Consider the following 25336-nt stretch of genomic DNA (forward strand, 5'->3'; position numbering starts at 1 on the left):
GATGTTTTTGCTACACTGTTTATTACTGTACATAGTTAGATTGATAGAGCTGTGCATACAATGCCCCCGTTTTTCATTTTAATACATTGATATTTAAAGCTGAAAATATGTGTTTGCGAGCTGTATGAAATGATTTTAGCATACAATGAGAACATACAGCTTACTGGTTGAAAGCTCCTAATGTTGCTGCAATCCACTCAAATGTTACCACTCAACACACACTCAAATGTAAACCTTGAGTCTCTGCGTAAGTCACAACAACAAACGCACAATATTCACTCTCAAACAGCGTGATAAGACAATTTGTCCCAATACTTGCACCTCTCAAACCTTCTGTGTATCAACTGGAATGAAAACAAAATGGTATGTACATTCTTAGGAAGATTTCTTTTTAATTGCGGTCTTATGTTGACAGGCCATGGCGGCTCCTTTGTTTAATCTTCATTCCTTTCATTAAAAAAGAAAGAAAATGTGAACACGTAACATCAAGACCGGCACAGCCATGTTCTGAGTCCAACACCGGTATACATGGAGGCGGAGACACATCAACTACATGAGCTCAATTGGATGGCTGCAGTCCAGCACCTGCTAAACATAGGCTCCTATAAAAAATTATTATTTATCGCATTGCATTGATATTTAATTTAAACTTATTTAACCCAACTGCATTGATTTGTAAAACTGATAACCAATGTGAATCCAAAAGAATTAATACTGAAAAATGTATTAAACATAATGTACCGGTAATGTAATTGTGAACTAATACTTGGTATAAGGTCTTAAATGCATATATTCAATATTGCTAAATACGTGGAATTGAATTGTTCCTCATCTATCATGAAAGTCGTGGGGAAGTGCAATCAAGTGAACGGGTAACTCCACTCCATCGTAAGTGATAAAACCTTTTTCTACATACAAGCACAGTAATCCCATGTGACAAAGTGTTCATACAGACCTAGAGTGAAACGTTAAAATCCCTCAGACGAGGAACCGTATATTTGAGATGAGTTGTTTTCAAACCTCATTATCTAAAGACATTAAGTTTGGATGTTGTGTAAATCCATAGCTAAACAAAGTTGAGGTTGTGTACTCTCGAGTGAGTCATAAAATGTATATTACGCACAATTTGGGTTGACATCTTTACTGCCAGTACTTTGGCTACAGCCCCCCCCCCCCTCTTTAAAAAAAATAGTTGAGAATTCCCTTATAAAACAGGTAAACATTTTCAGTTTTCTTGATCCTCACATCACAACTGTTCATGAAAGTTTTTATGAAAGCTGTAATCAGTCATATAATCCACTTGACTACTCAGTCAGTAGTCAGTAACATGATGCGATTACTTTGCCTCCAAAATCTATGCAGTTAAAAAAAAACATATATTTCAATTTACAGTCTGTAATTTGAATAGTGTTGTTGTCTTCATCTATAACTAGTATAAATATAGTATATTGTATAAATCATTATATTATGCTGTGTAATTTACTATGGCTGTTTTTCATCGTTTTGTTTTTCCCTTATTCCCTAAACTTGACGAGCCACAAAAATTATATTTAACATAAAATGTGTGAAAAGATTCAAATAGAGAAACAGGGTCTAGGTTGAAAATAATAATTTCAAACATGTTAAAAAGTCACACATTTCTGAAAATATACTATATAAAAAAAAAACATATCCAACATGTTCTGATTCACATTTTGGCACTTGTCGTCGGTCAAGAGGCGTAAAACTTGTCATCGGTCAGGAGGCTTAACACTTGTCGGTCAGGAGGCGTAAAACTTTCCGTCGGTCAGGAGGCGTAAAACTTGTCGTCGGTCAGGAGGCGTAACACTTGTCGGTCAGGAGCCGTAACACTTGTCGGTCCGGAGGCGTAACACTTGTCGGTCAGGAGGTGTAACACTTGTCGGACAGGAGGCGTAACACTTGTCGTCGGTCAGGAGGCGTAACACTTGTCGTTGGTCAGGAGGCGTAATACTTGTCGTCAGGAGTAGGGTTGGGCACCGAGAACCGGTTCTAATAGGAACCGGTTCCTAACTTCCAGTTCTGGAACCGGAAGTAACATATTTGCATTTCGATTCTTAATTTCGATTCTTAAAAAATATATATATATATTTTTTACTTTGTTAATTAATACCCTAGTTACAGTACAGCAACCAAATTAAACTATCAAGTCAACTGACAATGTGAATAGTATGAAAAAAATTTAAGATTAAAAAAAATTAAAAATCTCCTGCAAAATAAGCTATGACCTGTTTTGACCTGCACCTCAAAGAATGGGAATCGAGAATAGTTTAGAACAGGAATCGAAATGGAGAATCGGAATCGGAACCGGAATCGTTCAAATCCAAACGATGCCCAACCCTAGTCAGGAGGCGTAAGGCTTGTCGTCGGTCAGGAGGTGTAACGCTTGTCAGTCAGGAGGCGTAACACTTGTCGGTCCGGAGGCGTAATACTTGTCGTCGGTCAGGAGGTGTAACGCTTGTCAGTCAGGACTTGTCGGTCAGGAGGCGTAACGGTTGTCGTTGGTCAGGAGGTGTAGCGTGTGTTCTGAAATCAGTAGACGATTTTCCAGTGTGTGGGCTGTTCGCACTCCTTCTCAGTGTCCCCACAGAAACGGTTGTATGTGGTTTTAGAGTCGAAACCCAGGATCTCCCTCTCCTCGTGGATCCGGAATGAGAACGTGGATACGGACGTCCCGATGAAGAACCTGGAAGACATCAGCAAACTCATTCAGACGCCTTGAGGAGGAACCTTTGAGGGTTACCCAAACAACTGCCTCTTTGCACTGCTGCGGTCAGCTATGCAAGCGCTACCGGAGTCTCATGGCCAGTACAGAGACTCCAAAGGAGCTTCTATCCCCAGGCCATCAGGATGCTCAATGACTCTATGCAACACTAACCCATCCATCTACATTCATTGCACATACACCAACATTCACTTTAACACTTTTAACACTACTCCATATTTTATCTATTTATTACAAAAAGATTTGCACTACATCCATACCTTATTTTGGAATTTCTTTTAAGTAACATTTTTGTACCTCATTATTTGCATTTTGTACTTAATTTTGTACTTTAGGTTGTACTTTAGTTTCAAGTTTCAAGTTTCTTTAATAGTTGTCATACAGAAGTACAGAATACTTTTATACAAAATGCTTCTTACTGTTGCGCTCCAGAGACTGTGCAAGACAAGATAAGTATGAAATAAAATAACATAGTAAGATTAGAAGTAAAAAAAATGAGGTCACAGTGTTCAGTTTAGACATATGTACAATGTTCGATGCAGAATAGACGTAGTTACCATACAATATACAATACTGTGCAGTGTACTAATATACAATACTATATAGTGCAAGGCAGAAATGGAGAAATGGGACGAGGTGCAATTTAGGTACAATTCACAGTAGGTGTACGAGTTGTAGTGCAAATCCTTTATCAATAAATATAAAGTGTAAGTGTGTTTGTGTGATCTAAAGTGTGGAGAGTGGGTGCTGCAGTGTGTTGTTTGTTTGAGTGAGTGTGTGCGTGTGGGTGTGTGTGCTGTGTGCATTTGATGGTTGTTGCATAGTGATTATTGTTCGTTTAGCGATTATTGTTCGTTTAGCAGCCTGATGGCCTGGGGATAGAAGCTTCTTCTGAGTCTTTCTGTGCTCGCCTTAAGACTTTAGTTTTTATACTGTATATTTTGTATAGTATTTGAACTTCATTATTTTTACTGTATGAAGCACATTCTCAGGGGGCTCATACAGAACCAAGCATTTCAGATTTCACTGTACTTTATACGTGACAAATAAAACAAAACTTGAAACTTAAAAGCAGAGGTCAAGCCATCCATCAGTGGGGGAGAGAAAAAAACGCTGCACGCGGTGTCTTTTTGGAGAGCACTCTTTTTTTGTGTGCAGCCATTATGTTCGCCTCAAGTTAAATATGCTTGAACCTTTGTCACAGTTGTCGGCTCGAGTGGTGACAGCATACTCTGCTTAAATCCAACAACATTCTTGTCATAGATGTGTAGTGGTATTTCCCTTGTTGTCTAATCAATCATCATTAATCAGAGGTTTGCACGATATTTACTCAATCATTGTTAAGTAGCCTGCTGCGGTTTAAGACCAGTATGTTCAAGACCATAAAGTCCAGTAGGTTCAAAATGAAAGGGAGAAAGAAGCAATACAGATTTTGTTCACAATATTTAATTATCCAAAACTCAATATTTTCAAGGCAACTCTTTTCTTTTGTTATTTTACTTGCCATGAGCCCTGTAAGCCTATAATTATCTATGGATACTATTTGGAGACCAACATTTAGAAAACGAATGCAGACACTTAGAAATGTCATCGGTCTGTATTCTCTCGTTAATTTGATAGACAATTTATTGATAAAAAGGTCATACGATGCACATATGTTGGGTTATACTGTAGTGTCACTTTACATGCATCTCCCATAGACTTCCATAGAATTGGCACCAAGCAAAGTTGGGTGATCAGTGGATAAACCGTTGTGACGTCCACAATACATGCAGGTTGTTCCAAGGCCATCAGGATGCTCAATGACTATGTAACAACCCATCATCTACACTCATTGCACACACATCCACATGCACACACTCACTTTTAAACAAACACTCACCTTATTAACACTCAGGAAGAATAGCCACAGCACTGGCTAATGGGGATCCAAATAAACTTAAAGTTTAGACACTTTAATCTATTTATTAAAGAGATTTGCACTACATTCATACCATATTTGCATTGGCACCTTACCTTAAAGTTTTGTACCTCACTGTTTACAAATTCGTACTCACTGTACTTAGATTGTACTTATGCTATACTTTAGATTGTATATTGTATTGTATATTCCTCTTTTACTTACTTCTTTAATAACCTTTTTTGTACTGTATGAAGCACACTCTCAGGGGCTCATAGAGAACCAAGCATTTCACCGTAAAGTATGTATTTTATTTTTATTGTGACAACTAATAAACAAACTAACTAACAAAGTGAAAAACACGGGAATGAGATCACGGGTCACTTTTAAAAGATGTAAATAAGCCTGCCAAGTGGTGTTCCCGGGGTCCCGTCAGAACACTAAGACCATGAGTAACCTCTCTCCCAACATCCCATCAGGCACAGGTTCACAGCACACTCAAACTTACAACCGGATCTGCTTTTGTTTTTCAAAGGTGATACATCTGAAAAGACACAACAGATGCCAAAACAAACATGTACCTTTGACTGAGAATTGTCTGTTTTATTGAAATCTGCACAGCAGCATTTTGTTAATACTACACAAGTACAATATTTAGACATGGTCCTCAAAATGAATGGAGGTGAATAAAAGACAACAGTGTGTACAAGATGGCAGATCGTGCTTAAATCTTCACTGTTCAACCTAGAGTCCCTGTATGTCCCATATCATGTTTGCTGGGTCAAAAACCAGACAATAATGTGGGAGTCTCTGTTAACTGGCTTTGGACACTGGGTTGCTTAACTAACAAAAGACTCATTCTTCTAAACTAGAAGGAACCAGGAACCAGCCTGCTTCTATAGGGATTTGTGGCTGAAGGAATACCTGGACTTCCTGAACATGGAATCTTTTTACTTCCTCGTGTGACGTCACTTCAAATACGGCTACCAGGACACTCAAATAGCAAAAGCGAGTCGAGTCGATTAGGTACCATGCAGTGAAAAGCGGCATGAGAATACATCATAATGTTTCCTGAAATTAAAAAGTAAATATATATTTAGTACAAATGATTTATTTATTTTAAATAACAGTGACTTTTCCTTTTTGATAAGAAAGTCTAGTGGTGGTTGAGCATATTCATATTTTATGTTGATGGCCTTTGTCTATAATGTGGCCACAAAAATAGAAAAGGTTTAATTATTTTGTTTGTTTGCACTAAGTTAATACTTTGACAAATGTTGCCTATATTTTTCAGTCAGTTTGGTCTTTGTGTGCCAAACATTATTAAAGGTAAACCTTTTTTTTTACCAAATAAATGAGAAGCACGTTTAAATCAGCAATGCCTCCAATGGCTTAGAGTAGACAACAGAGTACAGCAACTTGCAATGGGCCTGGTCTACAAGATACACTACACGACCAAGGTACCCATGTACATGACAAAATACTTCCCAAAGGTCAGTGAATACCACGATCACAACACCAGAGGGAGCTCCACAAATCATGTTAAACCCAGATTCGGCTCAAACAAGGGACTAAACACGTTTCGCAATTATGCCACATCAATGTGGAACGCCCTACCCAAAGCTGTAAAGGAATGTGAATCACTACCCACTTTCAAAAACACTCTCAAAAAACACCTAAGGGAGACTGCAACCCGAAACTGGCCCCTGTAAATGTCCGAACACAACCCCCTCCAATGTACAGTAAATTACCAAGTATGGTCTTGTCAATAATCCAATGTACAGTGTTGTTTGTACAGTTGTACAGTGTCCCCCACCCACCCACCCCTCCTACCCAACCCCCCCCCCCCCCCACTCCTAACCAACCCCCCCCCCCCCCCCCCACCCACCCAACCACCTCCAATGTACAGTCCCCACCTACCCAATCCAATGTACAGTTTCCACGCCTAATGTATATACTCTTTTCTTTCTGGACTCTTTTTGTATCACAAACAGTACTGTAATTGCAAATCTGGTATGTCATAAATGTATAGATGGAGCAGTACTGTCTATCTGTATGTCATGTATGTCATATATGTTACGATGAATTGAAAATGGGGGACCCTGATGTAAACAAGACGAAAGTCTTTCTCTGGTCTGCATCCCCTTAACAATTGTATGTATTGAGCTGTACTGTACTGTACCCATTCTGCAATCTGTTAATAAAGTTTTCATTCATTCATTCATTCATTCCCCTCTCTCTCCTAGATCTAACCGTCACTGTCAAAATAATGTGCCTGATGTCAAACTTGCCTCATTCTATCAGTTTTTGCATGACTATGTCCTTGAGAATAACTGAAAAGTTGGATTATTTTTAGGCTATATATCTTATGCTGATGTATGGTATTTTTAGAGTGTTCAATAAAAATCTTTTATTCTTTTTTTAATCGAACCAAACCGAAAACCGAGACACCAAAACCCTGATACGAACCGAACTGTAGATTTTGTGAACCGTTCCACCCCTACTAGACACACAGAAATACAGATGTACCTTTGACTGAGAATTGTCTGTTTTATTGAAATCTGCACAGCAGCATTTTGTTAATACTACACAAGTACAATATTTAGACATGGTCCTCAAAATGAATGGAGGTGAATAAAAGACAACAGTGTGTACAAGATGGCAGATCGTGCTTAAATCTTCACTGTTCAACCTAGAGTCCCTGTATGTCCCATATCATGTTTGCTGGGTCAAAAACCAGACAATAATGTGGGAGTCTCTGTTAACTGGCTTTGGACACTGGGTTGCTTAACTAACAAAAGACTCATTCTTCTAAACTGGAAGGAACCAGGAACCAGCCTGCTTCTATAGGGATTTGTGGCTGAAGGAATACCTGGACTTCCTGAACATGGAATGGGCATCCTGCCTACTAAAATACTTTGATAAGGGCCTGGATGGCCACTGGGACACTCTCTGCGGGCTCCTTGAGAAATCATGATGTGGTATATATTGTGGATTGAGATTGACGATCGGTGCTATGGGTGTTGGGCGTCGATCTTGGTAGTTGGCGGTGATTTCAGATTTTGCCATACTATGGCCAATGTATAAATAATTTACAAGCCACCGTATATATAACCAATGTGGTAAAATTCATGACATCACTTTTGTACTTAAATAATACCATGCTGGGGCGGCTAGGTGGTGTAATGGGCAAGGCGCTCGCCACCAATGCAGGAGACGCTGGGTTCGAGCCCAGCTCTCCGCATTGCTATCAGCTTGGCTCGTCGTTCATACTAATACAATTGGCAGTATTAGGGGGTGGGAAGCTGATGGGTGGGGATCGGACGTTGTGGACAGCGACTCCTACAGGTCGGTTGGTGCGCCTGGGCAACAGAATCAGGAAGCGACGGGGGCGGCGTGTCCCTCCCACGCAGACCCCCGCCGCTGAGAAATCACGCTGTGCAGGTGAAAAGATGCGACGGTTGTTTCCTCGAGTACCGGAGGGGACACGTGATGTAAGGCTTCGTCCACATTGCAGCCGGCTTGTGGGAGGCATGGCCTAACAGCGTTCGAGACAGGGGAGGGTAGAATTGGACGATACGAAATTGGGATGGGAGAAAAATAGAAAATGGGAGAAAAAAGTAGATAAAAAAAAAAATAATAATACCATGGTATAATTGAATCCATGATACTGATTGCGTTGGCATCGTCTTGGGTCACTATCATGAAGGTGGAATGATGGAAAGACCATGATACTTTTAGTTAGTGCCTTGGTGATTTTTTGTAAGGGCTGCGTTGATTCATAATATGACATAGTCTGCAACTACAACTAAGGGCGCTTTCACATATAGTTTTGGTGGACTCGTGCAATTCGGGGAGTGAAGTTGCAACAACATTGTTGCATTCTTCATTTGGTTCGGTCTGCATTCACACTGCAATTCGTCAAGCGCACTCAACTTTCGGAACAATGTCACGCGGTCGAAAAGGGCGCTTGTCTATTGGACACAATAGAGAGTGGAAATGTGTGGTGTGTGTGTGACTGCAAGCCCTAACGTGTGTGTGTGCGCGCGCGCATGTGTGTCTGTGTGACTGCGAGCCCTCTGGACTACAAGTTTGCCTGGGTTAATGTTTCCATCTGGTGCAGGGCTAAAGAGCTCTGGCGTGAAGTGAAGAGAGAAACACTGTACTAATGGTACACATTCGAACCGTACACCGTTCGATACGACCTCCACGGTTCGGGGCATGTGTGTATTGTTCGGTTATAATGTTAGCCGCAAGCTAGGCTAATGTTACGTTAGCCGCAAGCTAACTAGCGTTAGCCGCGAGCTAACCGTGGAGTCACTTCGCTGTGTTCCATTAGTTCCATTAGTGGGGAAGGGGGGGGTATATTGATGAGGCTTGACAACAGAGGTTCAAAGATAAAGATAACTTCACATTTATTGGCTGTTGGTTTATAGTACAGTATATCATCAGGGCTTCTCCTTCCAACGCAGTGTTACTGTTGACTATTTACTTCCTCGTGTGACGTCACTTCAAATACGGCTACCAGGACACTCAAATAGCAAAAGCGAGTCGAGTCGATTAGGTACCATGCAGTGAAAAGCGGCATAAGAGAATACATCATGTTTCCTGAAATTAAAAAGTAAATATATATTTAGTACAAATGATTTATTTATTTTAAATAACAGTGACTTTTCCTTTTTGATAAGAAAGTCTAGTGGTGGTTGAGCATATTCATATTTTATGTTGATGGCCTTTGTCTATAATGTGGCCACAAAAATAGAAAAGGTTTAATTATTTTGTTTGTTTGCACTAAGTTAATACTTTGACAAATGTTGCCTATATTTTTCAGTCAGTTTGGTCTTTGTGTGCCAAACATTATTAAAGGTAAACCTTTTTTTTAACCAAATAAATGAGAAGCACGTTTAAATCAGCAATGCCTCCCCTCTCTCTCCTAGATCTAACCGTCACTGTCAAAATAATGTGCCTGATGTCAAACTTGCCTCATTCTATCAGTTTTTGCATGACTATGTCCTTGAGAATAACTGAAAAGTTGGATTATTTTTAGGCTATATATCTTATGCTGATGTATGGTATTTTTGGAGTGTTCAATAAAAATCTTTTATTCTTTTTTTAATCGAACCAAACCGAAAACCGAGACACCAAAACCCTGATACGAACCGAACTGTAGATTTTGTGAACCGTTCCACCCCTACTAGACACACAGAAATACAGATCACACAAAAAAAACTCTTCTGTCACAATTTTGGCGGTGCTGGTGATGCCGTCTGATGGGTCTCATCTTCAAAAGACTCAACGATATGTTTTCGGGCTGGATGTGGGTCTTGTGCCAAGTATAACGTCCAGGTCATCATACCAAGGGAACTTGTCTTTCTCGTCCCCCGAACTCCCACCTTTTCGAAGCAAGTCACAGACTTTAATATATTGCTGACGCAGTTATTTTTTTTCCAATGCGACATTGATCCATTGTTCGATTGAAGCTCATTGCCATCATTCTCTCGCTAAACAACTTATACACCTCGTTGTTTTTGTGAGTGCCCACAAGCAGCTGTTTAATGTGCTCATCTGACCACATCAGGATCATATCAGGGCTTTTACCTTCTCATTCGCCCACGTCTGTCCACGAGACATGTTTCACGTGTGCTTGTTTTGCAGTGAATGCACGCCGCAGTGTTTGTTTTGTTTCCTTCTACCCAAGACGCACAGTTTATCAGGTATTTCCTATATTTGGTGTTGTGTTTGGTCCGATGAGCATTCACACCAAAAAAGTACGCACCAGGGTTCACTTGGAAGCGAACAGAGACCTACGTTTTCAGGCGGACCAGAGTTTGCTTGTTTGGTCCGCACCAGAGTTCTTCACAGCATTCACACCAGCCCAAACCAAGCGGACTATCCGAGGAAACAAACTATGGTCCGTCTGGTCCGGACCAAACAGCTCTGGTGTGAAAGCACCCTAAGTAACAAGATCTTTAACTCTACATCTTAAGGAAAGTCCTTTTATTTATTTTTGTTTCCACTAAATGGAGGTATATTTTGTGTTGTGTTTTGTCATTGATATTGCAATGATGTGTTATTGTGTTTATATATGGTTATGTATAAAATGATTGTTTGATAGGGACTGCTTCTGATGGAGCTAATGGGGACACTAATGAATGAAATGAAAGGTAATGTTCAGCCCTGACAACTCAACTTGCATATTAATTGAAATGCCATATCACCACACTACTCTGGGCGCTTTCACACCGGCAGGGCTCCGGTTCAAGCTCGGGCTCTGTTCTGGAGCCTCTGAACCTTGGTGCTTTCTGGCGAACCAGCCCGTGTTTACACCTATTTAAGCAGGACCAAAGTTCCACCATCCTCAGTCATCAACGGGGGGGGGGGGGGGGGCGTTACTCAGGCGGAGGTAAACAACCATATGAACATGACAGTGGCGAAATGTGCCATATATAAAACAGCTTCAAAGGTTCGGCATTGCACCATGCTGATCCACTCAACAGGTAGCGATCCCAACATTTGATTAGATTCAAATGTATTGTCATTATACATACATAGGATCCACATACATACATAGGATCCACAGGCAGCCGCACTAACAGCGTCGGAGCAACGGTCCGACGTTGACTGCGACCTACTAATCCATAGTTTACACTTGTCAAGAGCCAATTGTCATCCAGTATTGTAAATAAATGAGATGTCATGCTAATATGTCATGTTCTACAGTAGGACTTACTACTATGATACCCAATAAAACAAGTAATTAGAATAATAAAAGCCTACGTTGCTGGAACGATTAATTTCGTACGTATACAGTACAAGTTTCAAGTTTCAAGTTTCTTTAATAGTTGTCATACAGAAGTACAGAATACTTTTATACAAAATGCTTCTTACTGTTACGCTCCAGAGACTGTGCAAGACAAGATAAGTATGAAATAAAATAACATAGTAAAATTAGAAGTAAAAAAAATGAGGTCACAGTGTTCAGTTTAGACATATGTACAATGTTCGATGCAGAATGGACGTAACTGAGTTACCATACAATATACAATACTGTGCAGTGTACTAATATACAATACTTATGTACAGTACGTGTGTGTGTGTGTGCTTTCACCACGCATATTTATTTCTGAAGCATTTATTTATCCACTCTGGTTGTGTACTTGTGCTGTATAATAACAATACATTGGAATCTAATCTCATTTTGAGATCAGTCGGAAATCGCTTCCTGTTGTATGGATCGATTGAGTGCAATGCCGAACCTCTGCTGTTCACCGTTTTCGCTTCCTGAAAGCCTAGAATATGACACGTTCACTGATGATGTCACGGTTCGCAAGGAAACATTTTCGATTCCAGCTAAGTACCAGTTTTTCACGCTCTGAACCAATTAATCCCGGTGTGAACGCGCCGGCCGGTTCGAGATTAGGTATTGTACCCATTCTGCAATCTGTTAATAAAGTTTTCAATCAATCAATCAAACTCATTATGCAGCTCGATCTTCAATAAACAAGGTACAGGCTTTTCTATTCCTAATTATAGGGGAGCAGCTAGCAGTGACACCTAGCAACCTCTGTAAAAAGAGTAAACGTCCGCCTCCTTATTTCAATGGTTTACAAAATAAAAAAAACTCTCCCATTTGGAAAACAGTACCGTTAGTTTTTATTTTATTTCTAACATTTTGAATAGGCTATTTTGGCAAACCGTAACGTTTTGAACAGGCTGTTTTGGCAAACAGTAACGTTTGGAACAGGCTGTTTTGGCAAACAGTAATGTTTGGAATAGGCTGTTTTGGCAAAGAGAACGGTTTTGAATAGGCTATTTTGGGAAACAGTTACAATTTGAATAGGCTATTTTGGCAAACGGTAACATTTTGAATAGGCTATTTTGGCAAACAGTAAGGTTTTGAATAGGCTAATTTGGCAAACAGTAACATTTTGAATAGGCTATTTTGGCAAACAGTAAGGTTTTGAATAGGCTGTTTTGGCAAACAGTAAGGTTTTGAATAGGCTATTTTGGCAAACAGTAACATTTTGAATAAGCTAATTTGGCAAACAGTAACATTTGAATAGGCTATTTTGTCAAACAGTATCATTTGAATAGGCTATTTTGGCAAACAGTAACGTTTTGAATTTGGCAAACAGTAACGTAAATGTCTGATTACTACTATTACTGCCGACACGGAGAACATGTGGAAAGTGGGTCATTTAGTCGACACATCATCACCCTAGTGTGATACGGATGTACATTCACTCATTACACCACTTCACGCACCGAGTGAGACGTTGAGCGCCTGTGCCACAACACAAACCAACTCCACGTGTGAGTGGTGTAACTGGAAACAGTGGGGAGAGTGGAAAGCGAGGAGGGGTCTGTACCTGGCGTGTGCACAGATCCACTGGTCGATGATGGCCACGCCTCCGTCTTTGAAGAGCTCCAGGTCCTCCCAGGTGGGCTCGAAACGCACCATCTCAGGCAGCAGCCGCTTCAGCATCTCCAGCTCTGCAAAGGACATGACTTTGTGAGCAGGGTTTCATTACATGCAATTCAATTGGTCGTTTTTGTATTTTGCACATTTTGACTGGAGGCTACTGTAATAGAAAGTTATTTTTAAATGTTTTTTAACTTTTTTTTTTTATATATACACCACTTCCTCACCTCTAGAGTGAAACCTCCTTTGACCAATTTTCCCTCTGATCTAAAAAGGGTCAACCTGGAGCTCTGGAAAAATCCCCACTAGAAATAAAATGCCCTGGAGATATTAACAGATTCAGTGCCGTTCACTGATTTACACGTTTCCAGTTGAATGCCTCTTTTTGGCAGGTCTGTATCGGTGGAGAGACCTGTTAAAGTAAAGTTTTTGTTTTGTGATGCTCTGTTGGTGGGTGGATTAACTTCTAGGTCTTACGCCTCAGAGGAGAATAGGCCTGCTCCACTCCAGCCAATTACCACAGTGGAGGGACCTTTTGTGGGGTCTCATTTGCCCGAGAGTCGGGGCTAGGGCTGCAACTAACGATTATTTTGGTAGTCGACTAATCTGTCGATTATTTTTTCGATTAGTCGACTAATCTAACGATTATTTCTGTCACACCTTTTCCGGGCTCTTAGCAGACTTCTTACTTAGCTTAAAATAACAGACCGACAGTAAGTTTGGGGGAACTAATGGGATAACTGGGGTTGCAACAAAAGTGCAACTAAGGCTAAAAACACAATGAAATAAAATAATAATAATAATAATAATAATAATAATAATAATAATAATAATAATAATAATAATAATAATAATAATAATATATCCTTCTTAGCAGATTTCTTAGCTTAACATCCCAGGGAACTAATGGGATAACTGGGGATGTTGTTTGCTCCTGACAAGAGTCTCAAAGTCTGGGGTGATGGTAGACAAAGCAACTCTGAGGTCATGCTCAATGTCCAATCTGTTCCTCTGCTTTGTCTTCAGCTGGACCAGAGCTGAGAAGCCACTTTCACAAAGAAAGGTAGTGCAAAAAAAAATTATAAAAAAAAAAAAAAAAATTAATATTTTTTTTATCCACAACACATCGACGCAAAAATTCTGCGTTGACGAGTTTTTATGATCGACGTCGTCGATTATGTCGACTAATCGTTACAGCCCTAGTCGGGGCAGTGTTGTTTTTTGTTTTAAACAACATTGTCGAATGTTCCACAGTAGGGAGCACTCGACAGAGTTAAAGGTCGTGTTCGACAGGGGCCGACCCATTATCACTTTGTGGTAGTGACTCACGGCAATTCCAAATTCGTGGGTCACAGTTTTTTCTTTTTGGTGTACAGTTGAGTGTGACTCTTGACCGGGGCTCACACTCAACACAGTACAGGCACTACACATATGTTAGTCACATTTTTATATAGGTACGGTTGGTAAGTATCCCCTTATTTATTTATGTTCATTCTCTTGGTGATAGTTTCTTTGGGCTATAGTTGGGAGAGGAACATACATTTTCGGTGTGGGGGTGTTACGCAGTACTTTCACATGGTGGAGGGATACTTACTGTCTGTGGTGCATATTCACATTGTGGTAGTAGTGTGTTGTCACTAATTGGTGGTTTGATTGACACACTGTTTTCTTTCGGTTGTAATTTAGCTTGTAGTTAAAATGGCCGCTTTTCTAATTTGCCACAGGTGTGGTGATGAGGCACCACGCCCTACAAAAGCAGAGTGCAGGCTGCAGTCTAGAAACGGTAGAACATGTGGTAGAACAGTGTTCATTGTATCAAAGGCAAAGGAAAGGTCTTATTAGGGATTTGAAGAGGGAAAAGATAGCACTTAAAATTGTTGATATTTTGCAAAGGAATTCTGGGGAAGTGTGTATGGAGTTTGTTTTATTTTTTGAGAACTATTTTATAGGATTTAGGACATCCAGGTCCACACTCCTTTTCAGTAGATGGCGGTAATGCTCGTCGAAAGTGTTTGCCAACCGCCAAAAAATAGAAAAGAAGAAGAAGAAGAAGAAGAAGAAGAAGAAGAAGAAGAAGAAGAAGAAGAAGAAGAAGAAGAAGAAGAAGAAGAAGAAGAAGAAGAAGAAGAAGAAGAAGAAGAAGAAGAAGAAGAAGAAGAAGAAGAAGAAGGTTCTAGTTCGTGCTCTCTCTCGCAGCTGTCGCTCGTCAGTCATCACTGGTTCTCCAGAGGCCTAACCTGAAGACCTAATTTTGTGCTCACTGCCTTTTCACCATTTTGGCCTTTTTGCTGTTTGTCCATTTTTGCTACTTAAACTTTGGACCATGTGCTTTTCTTTATTCATGTCCTGAGCTTTGGGAGTCTGGAGCACCCAGCTCCCCGTCTTTTTTGTTCATTAAATTAGCTGTCCAAATAAATTGTTATTTTTGATAACTCACGTCTTGTCCTGTGTCCACCACTTTACGTTCAAGGCCTAAACGAGCCATATTGTAGGATTGAACGTAACAGGACATAACACGTTTTATCTCGTGATCTATGGAAAAATACTGGATTATCTTGGAAATGCACAATGTTTAGCATCTAATAAACTACAAACTACAGTGTGTAGAAACTATTTGTTTCCATGTTGGACTACAAGTAGTGTCTGTCAAATGAGCCACACCATTGTCTCCACAGCTATAATACAGAACACACACACACAGCTCTGCAAACATCGTGAAACACAGCGGAAATTACCATTTTAAGATGGCCTTCTAGCGGCAGAGATGGGGACAGCTTATGGCGCTGAAAGTGTTAAGTGTGGGGTCACCAAAAACAATCCTAAATAAAATGGAGTCTTGGTATAAAAAGGTTTTGAGAACCCCTGCATTAGAACGTGTGTGTGTGTGTAGTTGCGTCATTAGTTACCGTCCTCATCTGCGTCCGTGGCGACAAACACCTTGTCAAGTTTGTGCTTCTTCATCAGGCTGTGGATCTTTTTGATGGCCCCTTTAAGGCTGGGGACGTCCTCTCTGTGGCCCCAGATGAAGTCCTTCCTGCGTAGGTGGACCCCAAGGTACGGCCCGCCTTCAGCAGAGCCCAGCTTGACCTGGATACCAACCCGCCCCATGAAAAGAGCACCAGTTTATTAAGGCCCAATCCCAAAGGCTGGACAATTGATAGGCATTCAATCAGTTAATTAATTTAATATATATAAAGACCCTAACATATTCCCTAAGTTGTCAACCCTAAAAAATGTGTAGCCCCACAAAAAAAATAAAAATAACAGAAAATAGGATGGAGATGTGTTTTCATTCTTGGACTGAGCTACCACTAGATCAGTGATTCCCAAACTGGGGTCCGCCAGACCACAGATGATTTGAGGTAATTTTTCTTTTCTTTTTTTTTTTCGTTTTTTTCTTTCTTTCAGATAAATATTTAATTAGCATATTTTTATCATCAGAAGCATGAATAGTCTCTCCACTACAATAAAAAATAAAGATAAATAAATAAACATCTAGACATGATTTTTGAACGTTAACAGTAGGCTACCGGGTAGCCGCTAAAACGCGAATCAGTTGACTGTATCACTTTCCGTAGCTAGCCTAGCACGCTAGTTAACTTTCTCGGCTCGTCTGCAGTCAGCCGCCAGAGGCGAAAATGTGTGACAAACGAAAAGGAGATGACGGCAGCTCATCTGCAAAAAAAGTTAGGACCTACAGCAATCGCGAAAATTACATCACCATGGGCTTCACTGAGGGACCAGACAAACGACCTGAGTGTGTGATTTGTGGAGAAAAGTTGGCAAACTCGAGCCTGAAGCCCAGCAAGCTGAAGAGACATCAGGCGTCTAAGCACCCAGAAACCGTTGGGAAGGATCCGGACTTTTTTCGGAGGAAAGAACAGTCTCTCAAGGCGAACAAGCCCGTTGATGTTAGAGTAGCGTGGAGCAGGGGTGGCAGTGATTTACAGAAGGCTACCGAAGCCTCCTTTGAGTGTTCGCTTTTAATTGCAAAAGCAAAGAAACCGCACAATATTGGCGAGCAGCTCATCAAACCAGCCTGCATCAAAATGGTTTAGAAACTGTGCGGCCCACAGGTGGCGGATAAACTAAAATCAGTACCACTCTCGAACAATGTAGTGAAAGACCGAATTGATAAGATGTCAAGTGATTGCGAGCAGCAGCTGTCAGAAAAGCTTAGAAAGGGTCCATTTGCCATACAACTTGATGAAACTACAACTGTCGCAGACGAGGCTGTGCTCATCGTTTATGTGCAGTATATCGAAAATGAGGATCTGAAGCAGGACATTCTCATGTCAGTCAACCTTACTACCACCACTCGAGGTGAGGATATTTTTACTGCAGTGGATTCTTACTTCATTCAACATAAATGCAAACCGTTCACCATTAGGGCCTGATTTGAGAGGATGAATACAGGATTTGAATATTGGCCAACATTTTGAAATACATATGGTGCAAGATGAGATTTGTTGATTGAAGGCACAAGTCAAAGAAGCATAGTGGGTCTAATTATGATGCATATGCCTGTGTATAAGCAGTTTGTTATTAAAATTACAAAAAAAAGTATTTTATGGTATTTTATTAGGAGGGGGGTCCAGGAATTTCATCAGAGATGTTTGGGGGTCCCTGGGGGAAAAAAGGTTGGGAACCCCTGCACTAGATAACACTGGAGTAACAGAGATGATTTACATCTGAGAAGAAGTTTAAGAATAAAAATGCTGTAAAATCCAATATGGCAGACATCATAGGTCCTTAAGGCAGATGTGTTGTCCATGAGAGGCTGCGTCTCTGAGTATAATTTGTGACAGTACGACTAACAGCTTCAAGAGATGCACTTATTTGGACATTGAAGGTTTGGGTTGATGGTGACACTAGAGGAAAGGTTATGGGGTCAAAACAAAGAAACAAACTAAAATCTAATTTGGAGACCTTCATGCGAGTCCAGTCCTCCTGGTACACAGTATGGTCTCTGTCGTCTGTAGAGTTGAGGTACTTGGCTCTGAAGTCGTTTCCTATGATCCTCAGGTGTTTAGCAAAGACCATGCTGCGGCGAGTCTAGATGGGATACAGACGACACAAACAAGCTGATTGATTGAATTGATTGAAAATTACAGTACAATACAGTACAGCTCAATACACACAATTGTTAAGGGAATGCAGACGAGAGAAAGACTTTAGTCTTGTTTACATCAGGGTCCCCCATTTTCAATTCATCCGACACGTTCATCTAGGGATGTACCAATACTGACACTGGTGTGTGTGTGGTATCAGGCTGATATCAGGATTAAATGATACTGGTGTGTGTGTGTGCGTGCGTGTGGTATCGGACTGATATCAGGCTGAAATGATATGTGTGTGTGTGTGGTATCAGACTGATATCAGGCTGAAATGATACTGGTGTGTGTGTGTGTGTGTGTGTGGTATCAGGCTGATATTAGACTGAAATGATATGTGTGTGTGTGTGGTATCAGACTGATATCAGGCTGAAATGATATGTGTGTGTGTGTGGTATCAGACTGATATCAGGCTGAAATGATACTGGCGTGTGTGTGTGGTATCAGGCTGATATCAGACGGAAATTATATGGGTGTGTGTGGTATCAGAATCAGAATAGTCTTTATTGCCAAGTATACTTTTATCACATACAAGGAATTTGCTTTGGACGTTACTGGTGCGACATTAGCGGACAGACATTAACAGACAGATAACACAATAAAGTGGTGGAGTAAAATAAAATGAAATATGAGCTAAATTAAGCACAATAGAATAATATATTTATGAAATAACATATAGGCCAGGGCTGTACGACAAGAGGTTGAATACAATTATGTGGGATATAAACTAAATTAAATATAGCTCAATAGATAGATTAGTACAATTATAAGTAAAAATTAAATAGGAATAGGAGTAGGCCAGTGCTGTGCAACTGGGCAGATGTGGTCAATTATACAATTATATACACTAGTTAGAATGAGGTTTTGGCCCTGATGGACCGCAGCCTCCTGCCAGAGGGGAATGACTCAATGACAGGTTGTGACCGGGGTGGTAGGGGTCGGCCACAATCGTCAGGCTTATATGAGGTTAAAACATGGTATTTTGTGTCAAAATGCCTCCAATACTAAAATGCTATACCAAGCACCATGTGTCAGAAATCAAATCAAAGCAAACAGGTGTCTTTTTTCACACACATCCATCTAATGGAGAGAAACGCATAGTATCTCAATTAGTGATGTGACGTTTGAAGCGAGGCTTCGGAGCTTGTGTCGAGCAATCCAGCTTTTTTTATGTGGAGCCTGTATCGAAGCGCGTATCAGGTGACGTACTGATGACGTCCGAAGCCTCGGTCGGGGGTGTACCGCCCGCGAAGCCTCACTCCGCGTCACTGATTCAGGAAATGGCTTCGGGGTTGGTGTGCAACGCGTCTCCAACACGGGATCATCCCTATGTTCCCCGGAACATCCCCGCAACACAAGTGTCGACATAGGAATTCATTACGAGTTTCTTTGCGTTGGAGAATCCCGTGGAGTACTGGGAAAGACAAATAAATGTGTATCCTAATAATCCCAACATATATATAACAGATGGTAGCGCGAGGCACTGTCAGTCACGATGGACTTCAAGCGTTGTGAAGTGACTGGCGAGTAGCGGTACTGCGAGTTAAACTCACTCCACTTAAAAAGACACACTTTACACGTCATGAAGAGTGAATTCACCTTGGTGTAGCGGTCTGTGCCGTCACCTGTCGCCCGTGTCACGGCAGACCCGGGTTCTAAACTCCCTCGGGGCATCGAAGAAAGTTAAACACAACGCAAAAAAGGTGACCATATGATATCATCTCCGTTACATATAAACTTGCTGTAATGTCTAACTTGCTGTGCCTAATCTGATCACATCTGTATGATCCAAATGCAGGATGGCATGTCGATTTTGAGTTGCTTTTTCTGAATAAAAATGAATGAAGCAAGCACTTGTCCCTGCCATCATTCTGTTAGAAAAACACACTATATTAAATTATAGAATGTTGTAGTAACACAAGCACTTTCTCCTCTGTCCCTGCCATCATTCTGTTAGAAAAACAGACACATTATTATTTGTTTATTGGCATCATCATCACTCTGCCTGTTCTACATTTATTGTCCACTTGATGGCACAGTAGAGCAAATACACCATGAAGCTTCAACACATGTGTGGTACTATTGGATGGAAAGCCTCAATGCTTCATGAAGCTTCATCTCGCCATCACTAATCTCAATAATCTTTATCCACTGAAACCCGGCAAAATGGGATTGGAATTCTGCATCCACCAATACATGAAGTTAAAGGCCCAATCCATAAATCAAAAGTAAATGAACCACAAAAAAATAAAAATAAAAAAAGGAATGGTTTTCACTAACTACACTACAGGTAAACGTGAATATATAATTGTATTTGTTGTATTTTGTGGCTGTAAAAGGTTTGATTATATTGGTAATGTTTGTATACATTGGTGTAAAGTGGAGGTTTCTGTATGAATACTCGTGAAGCAGTGCTTCACTAGTAATAGACAGACAAAAACGTAACACACATTACATAATAAAATAAAATAAATTATTTATATTTATTTTCATTAGAAAGGTATATTTTCTAGGGGTGTAACGATGCGACCTCATAACGATTAATTTCGATTACGATTATTCAGGCAATGATTCAATGCATTATGAAATCTCTTCATTTTACCACAATTCGATTTGATTAATTTTCTAAGATTTATACACAAATGTGGTTGGGGGAACTGATTCACTCAGCATGAATGGACTATAGGTAAATAAAAACAATACGCACACAAAAAAACATTAAAAAAAATATATATATATATTTTTTTCTCGATTCATTTAGATTATAATCGATTCTAACATTTTCAAATCGATGCAGTTGAATCGTCACATTAGAATCTATGCATTTCGATTAATTGATGCATCGTTACACCCCTAATATTTTCCTCTGTGGAAAAAAAATGCCAGTGAATTTTTCTTTCTTCACATATGGGTTATTCTGATCCGTTAAAACAGAAATTCCAAGTTCCATTCACTTGCATTGTATAAGGCCCGGCCTCACTACACAATGTAAGTGAATGAACGCCAAAAAGCTACTTTGATTGGATTATATGGCAATCTAGAGCCACACCCGTGAGGCCCGGCTTCGTCATTCATTTGAATGGGGCTTGAATCATTGACAGCTTTACACCGTTTTGACACCAATCACCATCTCATGTGATGTCATCACCAGTGATCCTTTTTTTGTACCGACGTAAGTACAATGTATACGTAATTGTTGGTAAAATTATAGCATTTGTACATTTGTATGACAGTCTATAGTGCTTCCGTGAGGTTTTTTCAATGTTTTTGGTAATGTTTTCATTTAGAAAAAGAATGTTTGGAAATCACCAGGCTGTGGTGATTTTTTACCCAGCGTGAGAGGAGCCTGACTCGGTATCCAGCATTAGCTCTGCCACCCCACCCACGTTAATGAAGGCTAATGCTGGCTAACAAAAGCTGGCGCAAGAAACGACGACGCAAAGTATTGTTTATAGCGCATTTTTGGCCACCTTATAGCATTTGTACATTTGTATGACAGTCTATAATGCTCCCGTGAGGGTTTTCCGGACGTTTTGGTAATGCTTTTCACTCTAAAAGTCCAAAAGTGGTTGTAAATGGCCGGGATTAGCTGTGCACTAACAAGCTTTGCCGATGCATAATTGATGTATTTATTTAGCGAAAGGAATATTTTCAAATAGCCACATGTGATGTATTTAGTTTATTCATTACTCGATATATAATATATTTCACTTTATCGGCCCAGATCGGACAAAATAGGCCGATGTGATGTGCAGTTCCCCGAGATGTGCGGTTCAACACGGCCAGGGAGTAGGCTGAGATGAGACAAGACTCATGCCGTATATGGAGGCAGAAAGGAGGCAGAGGACATGGAGGAAAACAAGGCTCTAGGAAGAGAACAGGGTAAATTTGAAGACACATTTCAACACACACATTAGATTATTTTATGAATTAATATAAAAAAGAAAAAATACGTTTTTTTTAAATCATATTTCATATCACTAATTCATTCATAACTTTTGAACAATAGATGCGATTTCTAATCTGTTTATTTTTTAATACCAAGTAAGGAAAATGCTTAAATTCATTTTTATCTTCAAATTCAAGTTCAACAAGTTCAAGTTCTACTACATATGAAGAATAATAACAATAATAATGATGATAATCATACACATATTTTATATCATTGGAAAACCCTAGTTGTTAGCTTCAAAATGGTACCAAATATGAGGTACTTTGAAATACCCACTAACAAATAATCCATCACAAACCCATGAAGGTCAAGCTCAGGAAAAGGTCAGTGTAAAACTTTGGGTGTAAACACACGCACACACACAAGATACATGGACTATTGCTATTGGATACAAGCCACACACATGGACCCTGCACCTTAATTATAATACACCTGTGATTATAGTATACTTGTTATTAGACACACACACACACACACACACACACACACACACACTCCCTGCACCTTAAGATTCATACACTTAATTATTTTTTTTAAATAAACTTAACTTAAAGGGGAACTATTTTACTATTTCTTTCACTATTTGGGCACTTTTACACAATTCCTGTGAGTCTATGGAACACCTCTGTAATATATATATTTTTTTTATTCATCGTTTTGTATTTCTAATCAAGTCCTCAAAAACAGCATTTTTCTACCTCAAGATTTCGAGCTGTTTTGAGCCTGGGCTGCAGGTGCCACCTAAACCACTGCGGCGCGTCGTCGTCTATCTCAACATTAACATGCAGCAGTGACTATATGACATCACATATAGGCACATTTTCAAACGACTCAGTTCAGTGAGGGTGAATATTGTGAGAGGAGAATTGGAAGAATGCGCCAATATGAGAATTTTGAGACATAGATCATATTAATATAAGTTCACATAGCTAGGAAACAATGCTAAACACTCAAAAAGGCCATTTATAAGATAGTTCCCCTTTAAACTTAACTCAAGTTAGGGGAGCTCCAGTAGCTCACCGCGTACCTCGAGCGCTATTTGGGCGCCGGGGACAACCGTGCTCGTCACGGATCTGGGGTAGCAAGTTCGATTCCCGGACAAAGCCGTAACTTTCTCAGAGTGTCTTCCCCCCATCTGTACCCCCATTCAACCTGTTTCTGTCGGTCACACTTGACCAGAGAAAAAGCGATAAAACGCAAAAAGAGCCAGCGGAATGGCCAAAGTTAAAAAAAAAAAAAAAAAAAAAAAAAACTTAACTCAAGTTCAACACTGTTTCATGAACAATATAACTTACCCTTAACTGCCAGAGTTGTTGTACAGAACATGTAAGTCACTTTGGATAAAAGTATCAGCTAAATTACTAAATGTAAATGACATGTAGCATGGTGAGGACTGTGTGTATGTAACTAGGAGGGATATGAATACTGTGTGTAACTAGGAGGGATATGAGGACTGTGTGTAACTAGGAGGGATATGAGGACTGTGTGTAACTAGGAGGGATATGAAGACTGTGTGTAACTAGGAGGGATATGAGGACTGTGTGTAACTAGGAGGGATATGAAGACTGTGTGTAACTAGGAGGGATATGATGACTGTGTGTAAGTTAGTGCTCTAACCAGTATCTCACTATGATTATAGTTAGTGCTCTCACCACTATGTAACTGTGTTTAACAGCTATTTCAGTCATGACAGCATTCCTGTGACAGCACTTAATTATGTTAATGCTATTCAGATGGGAGGGGTATTGTTGACGCCCAGCTCAAACTAGCAGAAGTGTGAAATCTTTGAGCGACGATTTCTCCCCTTAGGCTGCGGTTACACACAGGGGTATTTTCGTTTCGTTTTCAAGGTCAGTTTCGCTTTCCAGAACGCAACGTAATGGCAGGCATGTTAGACATTGGTTTTGCCTCCTGAGCACAGTGATGTAGTACAATGGCAAAGCAGTAGGTGGCAGTAGGTGGCGAACATGAAGGCAATTTTCAACCAATCAGAAACATTTAATGTGGCAATACACTTCCTGCAAAAAAGCAACAAACCACCATCTTTAACACTATGGGTGCCGGCCAGAAATCCGGAAAATGACTGGATTGCCAGCGCTATTTGTCTATGGAGAAATTCCCCTTCTTTGCAGGGCTATAACTTTTTTAATTCTATTGCTACATTGCCATTATTAGGGCCCATTCAAAGTCCTATATGTATTGTTCATTGTGTAGCAACGTTAAACTTTTTCATTCACATATTCATAGTAAAGTATGGTCTAATGTATAAGTATGTTTTCATCTCTTTCTGCAGCTTTCTCCAGAACGTGATATATAGCCCCAAATGCATTATATTGATGATGAAATACAGTTTGATGGCAATCGGGGCAATATAAAAAATTTAAATTGGACGTACTTCTAGAACAGGGGTCAGGAACCTTTTTGACTGGGAGAGCCATAAAAGCCAAATATTTCTAAATATATTTCATTGAGAGCCATATAGTATTTTTAACATATAATAAATTAAATATGTCTTACTTTTAATGCGACTTCTGGTGCTGCATGGTTTTGCTGATGGCCTTGTAATCTGGTTCATACGTGGTGAGATTGAGCTTCATGCAGGCGTTGAGGCTTCCATCAGTTAAACGTGAGCGTAGGTTGGTCTTAATGTTCCTCATATGCGAGAATGACTGCCCACATGCATATGTAGAGCCAAACATGGTCAATACGGCAATACTCACGCTGCATTGTGTGGTACAGTATGTCACAGGAAGCTCGTTCCAAGTTTTAAGAATCAGCTGGTCTTCAGGTTGAAGATTTTTTATTTCTGTCCACTTGTGTTCCCTCGCCAGCTCTGCTCGCTATATCTTCAGCTACAGATACTATTAGCTGTATCTTCAAAACTAATTTCTGTTTACTTTAAAATGACAGTATTATTAAGAAATGTCACAAGTATTAAAAAAAAAAAAAAAAAAAAAAAAAAAATTTTACTCAAATTTCTGGGAGCCATATGCCGTCACCAGAAGAGCCATATATGGCTCGCGAGCCATAGGTTCCCGACCCCTGTTCTAGAATGATCTACGTATGATCTGATGATGACCGGATGGGCGGGGGATCGTTTATAATTCCGTGGGCAGCGTTATCGCAGCGTTATATCATTCATCTAGTGTGGGTGATATGTTCATCATAACAGTTTATATGGAATACGATAAAAAATAACGCTGAA

At 40.0% G+C, this 25336-nt stretch overlaps 1 protein-coding gene across 1 annotated transcript in view; it reads right to left on the bottom strand.

Moving 5' to 3' along the window:
• Positions 1-385: 385 nt before the first annotated feature.
• pofut2 (protein O-fucosyltransferase 2) overlaps positions 386-25336 on the bottom strand; it is a 45447-nt gene continuing 20496 nt past the window's right edge. Inside the window, exons 6-9 of the mRNA XM_084309912.1 lie at positions 17995-18120; positions 15972-16152; positions 13013-13136; positions 386-2704 (exon numbers count right to left, since the gene is read on the bottom strand). Of these exons, the coding sequence (XP_084166038.1) occupies positions 2551-2704; positions 13013-13136; positions 15972-16152; positions 17995-18120 (585 nt within the window). The 3' untranslated portion in view covers positions 386-2550. The remainder of the gene's footprint in view (positions 2705-13012; positions 13137-15971; positions 16153-17994; positions 18121-25336) is intronic.

Source organism: Notolepis coatsorum (genome assembly GCF_963971535.1).
Source record: "Notolepis coatsorum genome assembly, chromosome: 3".
Classification (NCBI taxonomy): domain Eukaryota; kingdom Metazoa; phylum Chordata; class Actinopteri; order Aulopiformes; family Paralepididae; genus Notolepis; species Notolepis coatsorum.